The sequence below is a fragment of the Haliotis cracherodii genome, unplaced genomic scaffold (assembly GCF_022045235.1).
Source record: "Haliotis cracherodii isolate W230 unplaced genomic scaffold, xgHalCrac1.p SCAF_3, whole genome shotgun sequence".
NCBI classification, from domain to species: domain Eukaryota; kingdom Metazoa; phylum Mollusca; class Gastropoda; order Lepetellida; family Haliotidae; genus Haliotis; species Haliotis cracherodii.
In genome coordinates, this window is record NW_027266286.1 from 58,354,879 (window position 1) to 58,364,678 (window position 9,800).

Consider the following 9,800-nt stretch of genomic DNA (forward strand, 5'->3'; position numbering starts at 1 on the left):
AGGCCGTGCTGACATAGGTGGCGGCTGTACCTGCTTTCTCAAGTAAACATGATAGCTAATCAGCTTGTTTGTCACTGATAGCCGACAAGGTCATCCAGAAATTATGTTCACCATCAAGCCACAGCAGGCATGCGACAAAACCTATGTAGCCAAAAATATAGCCGTGCGCGCGTGTGTGTATGTGTGTGTGTTCGTGCGCGTGTGTTCGCGCGCGTGTGTGCATGTGCTTGTGCATGTGCGCGTGTGTGTTCGGGCAGTCGTGTAGAAAGAATCTAAAAGACGAAAGATTTCATGGTTGATGCTGGTTGACAACCATAAACCTTAATACAATTTCCTCTATATTCACAGAAAGTATTTTCGACGAGCGGAAGTAAAGCAATGATCTTTTGCAATCTCAGAAACGAACCATGTTTAAATCTCTCAAAACATATGATTTTTCAACTTTGTACACCACTCCTATGATCCATGGGGATTTTGTCACTAAATATCTCTATATTCAGAGGTTCAAAGCAATTTGTCAAAAATTATAGCAAATGTTACTTGGAGTTTACTGAGCAAACACGTGAAGTACGGGACGTCCTCGTAGAAAACATATATGTGCCGTTTGAGGGTACATTTAGACGTTTTGGTAAGAAGTAGGCATCCCCATGGGCACCAACTGTGCTCCCCTTCTTACTGATCTGTTTCTTTACGCATATGAATCGGAATTTCTGCTCGGGTTCGCAAAACAAGGGAACTTGGCCACGACGACAAACTTAAGATTCAGGAATACCGATTTTATAATTATTATTTGTATTATTATTTTTCATGAAATATGTTGTTTTTTTTCAGGTATTTTGCCACAATTACACATACATGATCTTACCTCATCACGTTGCTGGAGGTGTGAAGGAAGGGTCCTATTGCAAAGTGCGACATACAAATAGAACATTAAACATTATAGCTAGTTAATGAATGTTCAAACATCATTTAAAAAAGATTATGATCATTGTGCTCATATTATTCTAATACATGTAACTCCTCACGATATGGCTGAAATATTGCCGATGTGACGTAAAGCATTAACTCACTCACTCACTAATACATGTTGGGGGAACGGGTGGCCGAGTCGTCCAAGGCGCCGCGATTCGCTGTGCAGAGTTGCGTCCCTTGGGCACGCCAGAAAACTATGATTGTGGGTTCGAATCCCGGTTCGCCCCGATTATGTTTCTAGGTTTGTCAGCACCATACCCGTGCTCCTGGGTTTCACCGAAGTGGTAAACGTCTGAGACCTGCATCACTTCGGGCTTTCCTCCCACATTAAGCTGACACGCCGTGATATAACTGGAATACTGTTAAAAGCGGCGTTAAACCTAACTCACTCAGGTTTCTGGCGTGCCAAAGGGACGCAACTCTGCACAGCGAGAATATGGAAAGGGTTTTGTCACTTTTATTTGAATATTTGAATTGTAATAATGACTTTGATCCTCCATTACTCATCAAAACGATTTCTAGATACAAATACCTTGGTATGTTGATAGATCAGAAAGATATCCAGTATGAGGTTTATCGCTAACAAAATGGATATTTCTTGAAAAGCCCAGTTTGCAATATTTGTAATTTTTGGTCGTCAGCTTTTTTGTGATTTTAAGTATTGAAAAACATGCAGCTATTTTCGTTGATTAATAATCGCTACATTTCGTGATTCTATTAAACGTGGTGAGGACTATAATATCGCTAATATCTCTAATATCACAAGTATTGCTAACATCACAAGTATCACTGATATCGCTGTGTCACAAGTATGACTAATATCGTTAATATCACAAGTATTGCTAATATCACAAGTATCACTGATATCGCTGTGTCACAAGTATGGCTAATATCGTTAATATCACAAGTATTGCTAACATCACAAGTATCACTGATATCGCTGTGTCACAAGTATGGCTAATATCGCTAATATCACAAGTATTGCTAATATAACAAGTATCACTGATATCGCTGTGTCACAAGTATGGCTAATATCGCTAATATCACAAGTATTGCTAATATCACAAGTATCACTGATATCGCTGTGTCACAAGTATGGCTAATATCGTTAATATCACAAGTATTGCTAATATCACAAGTATCACTGATATCGCTGTGTCACAAGTATGGCTAATATCGTTAATATCACAAGTATCGCTAATATCGCTAATACCCCAAGTATTGCTAAAATAGCAAATATCCCAAATATTGCTGATATCCTTAGTATTGTCAGTATCGCTATAATCACAAGTATTGCTAATATCGTTAATATCACAAGTATCGCTAATATCGCTGATATCACAAGTATTGCTAATAGCGCTAATATAACAAGTATTGCTGATACTAGTATCGATAAACGCCCACTACTGCCGAGTTAGTGAGTGAGTGAGTAATATTCCAGCAATATCATGGCAGGGGACACCAGAAATGAGCTTCACACATTGTGCCCCTGCGGGGTTTCGAACCCGGATCTTCAGCGTGACGAGCTAACGCTTTAACCACTAGGCTACCCCATCGTCCCCAGTGCTGCTGAGGAGAGTCCAATCTGTTTATCTCTACACACCTTGTGATATCTGATAATACAGATGAAGATACTGACGCCTTACATGTGTTTTCCGAACTCTGGCTGACCAGCACAATGAGAAATACTGGTCCTGGATCATGTCCGATGTTCGTTAACTGGAACATGCCCCGTTAGTTGTAATATTTCCGTATTTCACAATTCCGATCCTTAATATGTGGCATGTAACGTGTTAAAATATGTATAAAACTTTGTCCATTTTCCCCTTGTTAATAGTTTGATGGGTGATGTAATGTTAAAGTGTTCGCGTGTTGGGCGGAAGGCCTTGGGTTCTCATTCACTCCCTCACTCACTCACTCACTCACTCACTCACTCACTCACCCACCCACTCACTCACTCACTCACTCACTCACCCACCAAACAAACAACACCACAAATTAAAGCAGCATGATATTCCACCTTTAAAGACGTGTCCCAGAATAAGCTTGCAGATAAACTGTTTGCATGAACGTGTCTAGAATATCAGTCTGACATAAGTACAGATGCATGCACATTAAACATTAGATAATTCAGTCACGTCATAAGGGCATGAGTGGTGAATACTGAATAGACGTTAGGTGTGTTTGGAAAAGTAATATCTGAAAACAAAAACAGCGGTTCACCCCCTCCAGTCTCCACCCTCCTCTCCCCCGACCTCATCTCAACACACACAGGGACAGACATACACACACTCACACACGTGCACACACACGCGCGAGCAGACGTACATACGCACGCACACACACGCCTCAAAGAAAAAGAATGGTGGGTTTCATCCATATATTAACTAGTTAGCTTATCATTTGTTGTAGGTGCGTGTGCAGAATGTATGTCTGTGAAAAAGGTAAGGACAGTTTCCATTATAAAGTCCTTTTCTAAACCAAATACAAAGTGGTAAAAAATGAATAATAATTAATCGTGATTTCCTGATTCAGGCCAAGCTAACAGGTCTTGTGTCCCTCGGCCCTCATGCCAGGGTGTAGCAATGTCAAGGTGACATGACATCATTATATTCTGTGCAGTGTGCAGTGTGCACCTTGATTTGCTGCAATAATTGGTTGACGTCATCAACTTGTCACCATGTGACTGGGGAACATCACGTGACCATAGATAGCTCCACGAGCCGTATATAAGCTGCACGCGACCAGTGTGGCCCCAGTCTACTCTTTGCTTAGCTGCGTCAGTGTGCGTACGGGCAAGAAGACAGGAGCGTCAAACTTTCATCTACTATTCCACATTCCATACGAGAACTTATCTGCCACCATGCCAGAAAGTCAAGCACGTCAGAACTACCACGCCAACAGCGAGGCGGGCGTCAACAAACAGATTAACGTCCTGCTGAACTGTAGCTATGTCTACCAATCCATGGTGAGTGTCACACTTAGATCTCTATCTACCAATCCATGTTGAGTGTCACATCTATATTTCTAGCTACCAATACATGTTGAGTGCCACATCTCTATCTCTATCTACCAATCCATGTTGAGTGTCACATCTATATCTATATCTACCATTCCATGTTGAGTGTCACATCTATATCTCTATCTACCAATACATGTTGAGTGTCACATCTCTATCTCTATCTACCAATCCATGTTGAGTGTCACATCTATATCTCTATCTACCAATCCATGTTGAGTGTCACATTTATATCTCAATCTACCAGTCCATGTTGAGTGTCACATCTATATCACTATCTACCAATCCATGTTGAGTGTCACATCTATATCTCTAGCTACCAATCCATGTTGAGTATCACATCTATATCTCTATGTACCTATCCATTTTGAGTGTCACATCTATATCTCTATCTACCAATCCATTTTGAGTGTCACATCTCTATCTCTATCTACCAATCCATGTTGAGTGTCACATCTATATCTCTATCTACCAATCCATGTTGAGTGTCACATCTATATCTCTATCTACCAATCCATGTTGAGTGTCACATCTATATCTCTATCTACCAATCCATGTTGAGTGTCACATTTATATCTCTATCTACCAACCCATGTTGAGTGTCACATTTATATCCCTGTCTACCAATCCATGTTGAGTGTCACATCTCTATCTCTATCTACCAATCCATGTTAAATGTCACATTTATATCTCTATCTACCTATCCACGACGAGTGTCACATCTATATCTCTATCTACCAATCCATGTTGAGTGTCACATATATATCTCTATCTACCAATCCATGTTGAGTGTCACGTCTATATCTCTATCTACCTATCCATGACGAGTGTCACATATATATCTCTATCTACCAATCCATGGCGAGTGTCACCCTTAGGTCTCTATCTCCCATAGCGAGTGTCACAGCTTTACAATTCTCCCACTTCCACATTTTCCACACACAATCTCCCTCACCACCTCCATTACCCCCACCCCCACCACACACACACAAGGAACACACACAAACACACTCAACCACCCCACCCCACCCCACCCCACCCCTGGTGCGCGCTGACCCACAATACGTCCTTGACATTTTGTTGAGATAAAATGTTGTGTAACCCGATAGCCAATGTAGCGTTGCTATTATTCAGACAGACAACCTCTCTCACGGAGTAATAGTATATGCGTGACAATATTGGTTTATTGTTACGCTGATTGGATGTTACGTAACCCTAGAACCACCAGCTTCAGATGTAGTGTCTGCACATGAACAGCTGTCTACATATTGCACGTGGCGTTATAGCGCGTGATCATAATACACTATACAGATGAAGACGATGAATTGAGAAAATAAGGACACAATATCTTGAAGAGTTGTCTTATAAGTATATAAAAGCAAAGAATAACTTGATAGAATATTTTATTTATTTATATATTTTTCTCATAATGTGTGCTTCCTCTGCTCCGACTAAGCTGATTCTCTTGTTATTTCCGGGACGGTCGAGTGGTGAAAGCGTTCGCTCGTCACGCTGAAGACCAAGGTTCTATTCCCGACATGGCTACAATATGTGAAGTCAATTTCTCGCGTCCCCCGCCGTGATATTGCTGGAATATTGCGCGGCATAAAACAATAATCACTCACTCTTGTTGTTTCCAGTCCTGGTATTTTGACCGGGATGACGTGGCCCTGAAAGGATTCTTTGAGTTTCTCAAGGATGCCTCTTGCAAGAAGCGCGAGTTCGCCGAGAAAATGATGAAGTACCAGAACCAGAGAGGTGGGCGCATCGTGCTGCAGGACATCAAGGTAATCACTGGGATGTGGCTACAGAACGTCACATTTAACATGGGGTGGGTTTCCATATATGGTCCAGAGGCGGGGCTGAAGAACGTCACGTTTAACATGGGGTGGGTCTCCATATATGGTCCAGAGGCGGGGCTGCAGAACGCCACAGTTAACATGGAGTGGGTCTCCATATATCGTCCAGGGGCGGGGCTGCAAAACGTCACGTTTAACATGGGGTGGGTCTCCACATATGGCCCAGAGGCGGGGCTGCAGAACTTCACAGTTAGCTTAGGGACGGGGCTGCAGGAAGTCAGCAGTAACTTAGGGACAGGATTGCAGAAAGTCAGCAGTAAGTTTGGGACGGGGCTGCAGAAAGTCAGCAGTAAGTTTGGGACGGGGCTGCAGAACTTCGCAGTTAACATGAAGACGGGGCTACAGATTATCCAGTATACATAAAGGCGAGGCTACAAAATTTCACATTTGATAAGGGGCGGGGCTATACTACATCACATTTAGGGCGGGGCTACAGGTCACCCAGATAACAATGGATTGCCATAGAGCTGCAGAAAAAAAATGAAATCACTGAAACCTGACTCTGTCGCCGCGACGGATGCAGTGAATGATGAATTTTGTCCTAGATTTACAGACAAGACCAACAGAGGTGTGCAGGTCATCAAAACATACGATAGCGTACATGTCGCACTCCCACCATTCTCTTACAATGTCGTTACTGTCGGAGCAGGGTCAACATTAATAAGAAAGACTTACGTGTACATGGTCACATTTGTTTGTTTGTTTGTTTGCTTGCTTCTTAGATGCACAGATGTGTGTTTTTTTGTTGTTTAACGCCGCACATAGCAATATTCCAGCTATATGACGGTGGTCTGTAGATGATCGTGTCTGGACCAGACAATACAGTGATTGATATCATGAGCATCGATCTACGCAACTAGGATACGATGATATGCATCAATTAAGTCAGCGAGCCTGACCACACGATCCCGTTAGTCACCTCTTACGGCAAGCATGGGTTGCTGAAGACCAATTCTAACCCGGATCTTCACGGGTTGGACGCATTTACTCATTTTAGGGAACCCAGTAAACATCAGAAGAACAATATCATAACACATCTAGTGATGTAGGTTTAGGGAATCTCCATCTGATTATTACAGATATTACAGACTATTAAAACTATCATCGCTGTATTAACAGACGTGGCATAAATCCAATCAGATTGAGTAGTTTTGCTGTGTGTGTAATGTCGATATAGTCGGGTACATGTAAACGAGTTGTTGCAGAAGCCGCGCCAAGACGAATGGGGGACAGGCCTGGACGTGATGCAGTCTGCCCTGGCCCTGGAGAAGAACGTCAACCAGGAGTTCCTGGACCTGCACAAGGTGGCGGACTGCAACACTGACCCACAGGTGCGTCAGGTCACACACTGCTGGGGGTGGGGAGGGTCATGGTATCAATGGTAGTGGGGAAGTCGGTGAAGGGTCAGGTCAAATACCGTAAGGGTAGAGGGGAAGGCGGTGAAGGGTCAGGTCAAACACCGTAAGGGTAGATGGGAAGTCGGTGAAGGGTCAGGTCAAATACCGTGAGGGTAGAGTGGGAGGCGGTGAAGAGTCAGGTCAAATACCGTAAGGGTAGAGTGGGAACCGGTGAAGAGTCAGGTCAAATACCGTGAGGGTAGAGTGGGAGGCGGTGAAGGGTCAGGTCAAATACCATGAGGGTAGAGTGGAAGGCGGTGAAGGGTCAGGTCAAATACCGTGAGGGTAGAGTGGAAGGCGGTGAAGAGTCAGGTCAAATACCGTGAGGGTAGAGTGGAAGGCGGTGAAGGGTCAGGTCTAATACCGTAAGGGTAGAGGGGGAGGCGGTGAAGAGTCAGGTCAAATACCGTGAGGGTAGAGGGGAAGGCGGAGAAGGGTCAGGTCAAATACCGTAAGGGTAGAGTGGAAGGCGGTGAAGGGTCAGGTCTAATACCGTAAGGGTAGAGGGGGAGGCGGTGAAGAGTCAGGTCAAATACCGTGAGGGTAGAGGGGAAGGCGGAGAAGGGTCAGGTCAAATACCGTAAGGGTAGAGTGGGAGGCGGTGAAGGGTCAGGTCAAATACCATGAGGGTAGAGTGGGAGGCGGTGAAGGGTCAGGTCAAATACCGTGAGGGTAGAGTGGAAGGCGGTGAAGGGTCAGGTCAAATACCGTGAGGGTAGAGTGGAAGGCGGTGAAGAGTCAGGTCAAATACCGTGAGGGTAGAGTGGAAGGCGGTGAAGGGTCAGGTCAAATACCGTGAGGGTAGAGTGGGAGGCGGTGAAGGGTCAGGTCAAATACCGTGAGGGTAGAGTGGAAGGCGGTGAAGAGTCAGGTCAAATACCGTGAGGGTAGAGTGGAAGGCGGTGAAGGGTCAGGTCAAATACCGTGAGGGTAGAGTGGGAGGCGGTGAAGGGTCAGGTCAAATACCGTGAGGGTAGAGTGGGAGGCGGTGAAGGGTCAGGTCTAATACCGTAAGGGTAGAGTGGAAGGCGGTGAAGGGTCAGGTCAAATACCGTGAGGGTAGAGTGGAAGGCGGTGAAGAGTCAGGTCAAATACCGTGAGGGTAGAGTGGAAGGCGGAGAAGGGTCAGGTCAAATGCCGTAAGGGTAGAGGGGAAGGCGGTGAAGAGTCAGGTCAAATAGGCATGTATGTAGTGGTCCCTGTACTGCATATCTTCCCATGTCACACTTCAACTGAGTCTCTGCTGTCTTGCTACTGCAGATGATGGACTTCCTGGAGGATGAGTTCCTGGAAGAGGAGGTCGAGATGATCAAGAAGCTCTCCGACCACGTGACCAACCTGAAGCGCGTTGGACCAGGTCTCGGAGAGTACCAGTTCGACCACGAGACTCTCAGTTAAATTGGTCCGCGGCCTTCCGGTCCCCATGGTAACCGATGACAACGCCCGACAACGCCTACTGCTTCTGTCCTCTACTTTCTTGTAAGAACTAAAGACCCGCTTCTTGTAACTGGCAGCCTGCTTCACGTGACGCGTGACGAGAATTCCAAAATGAGATGAAACATTTAATTTTTATACGTGTCTTATCTTTTTATACATTTTGTCTGTTGAATTTTGTTAATTTTCCCTGTTATAAAATCCTGTAAAACAACATCTGCAATAAATCCAAGCATGCATATGGGCGTCTTCATCCTCTTTAGACATCTTCAGTGATCCGTACGTGTGCAATTGCTCCTCCTCGGCCCTATACACAGAGACAGGCTGAAAGACTCGTGTGAAGAGAACAGCATTTGAATCTGTTGGAGACCCGTGAAGCACCGGGTTAGAATAGATCTTCAGCAACCCATGCTTGTCGTGAAAGGCGACTATGCTTGTCGTAAGAGGCGAGTAACGGGATCAGGCCCGCTGACTTGGTTGATGCATGTCATCGTATCCCAATTGCGGGGGTCGATGCTCATGATGTCAATCACTGGATTGTCTGGTCCAGACTCGATTATATACAGTCCGCCCTCATATAGCTGGAATATTGCTGAGTGTGACGTTAAACAACAAACAAACAAAAGTCAGTTAGACAAAGTCACTTTGAGCAGAATTTCAATCATTTCACAGACACGGATTGTAAGATTCAGCAGGTGACTGGCGCTAGAAAATATCAAAGTGATGTAGATCCTAGACGACTGCCGGTCTAATTCTACATTCAGTACTCTATATACATTCAGTATTCTACTCTACCCTACCCTACCATACCATACCCTACCCTACCCTACCCTAAACTACCCTACCCTACCCTACCATACCCTGCCCTACCCTACCCTACCCTACCCTACCCTACCCTACCCTACCCTACCCTACCCTACCCTGCCTTTCTACGCTCTACATTCAGCACTCTACACCCTACCCTACCCTACCCTACCCTACCCTACCCTACCCTGCCCTGCCCTGCCCTGCCCTGCCCTGCCCTGCCCTGCCCTGCCCTACCCTACCCTACCCTACCTTCTACGCTCTACATTCAGCACTCTACACCCTACCCTACGCCCAACCCTACCCCCCTACCCT

At 45.0% G+C, this 9,800-nt stretch overlaps 1 protein-coding gene across 2 annotated transcripts; it reads left to right on the forward strand.

The window, feature by feature from the left end:
• The first annotated feature begins 3,724 nt into the window (after positions 1 to 3,724).
• LOC139475901 (soma ferritin-like) lies at positions 3,725 to 8,920 on the forward strand. Of its 2 annotated transcripts, none has more exons than XM_071259118.1 (4): positions 3,725 to 3,940; positions 5,632 to 5,778; positions 7,056 to 7,181; positions 8,508 to 8,920. In XM_071259118.1, exons 1-4 carry the CDS (start codon positions 3,836 to 3,838, stop codon positions 8,643 to 8,645), a joined length of 516 nt encoding a protein of 171 aa, XP_071115219.1. In that variant the 5' UTR covers positions 3,725 to 3,835; the 3' UTR covers positions 8,646 to 8,920. The 2 variants fall into 2 exon arrangements, with proteins under 2 accessions (XP_071115219.1, XP_071115220.1); XM_071259119.1 differs by lacking the exon at positions 3,725 to 3,940 and adding an exon at positions 4,845 to 4,852.
• The last annotated feature ends 880 nt before the right edge of the window (positions 8,921 to 9,800 follow it).

Coding starts and splice junctions, on each gene's coding strand:
- LOC139475901 (XM_071259118.1), top strand. CDS start 3,836: ATGCCAGAAAGTCAAGCACGTCAGAACTACCACGCCAACAGCGAGGCG. Junction 5,779..7,055: donor TCGTGCTGCAGGACATCAAG/GTAATCACTGGG, acceptor GAGTTGTTGCAG/AAGCCGCGCCAAGACGAATG. Junction 7,182..8,507: donor ACTGCAACACTGACCCACAG/GTGCGTCAGGTC, acceptor TTGCTACTGCAG/ATGATGGACTTCCTGGAGGA.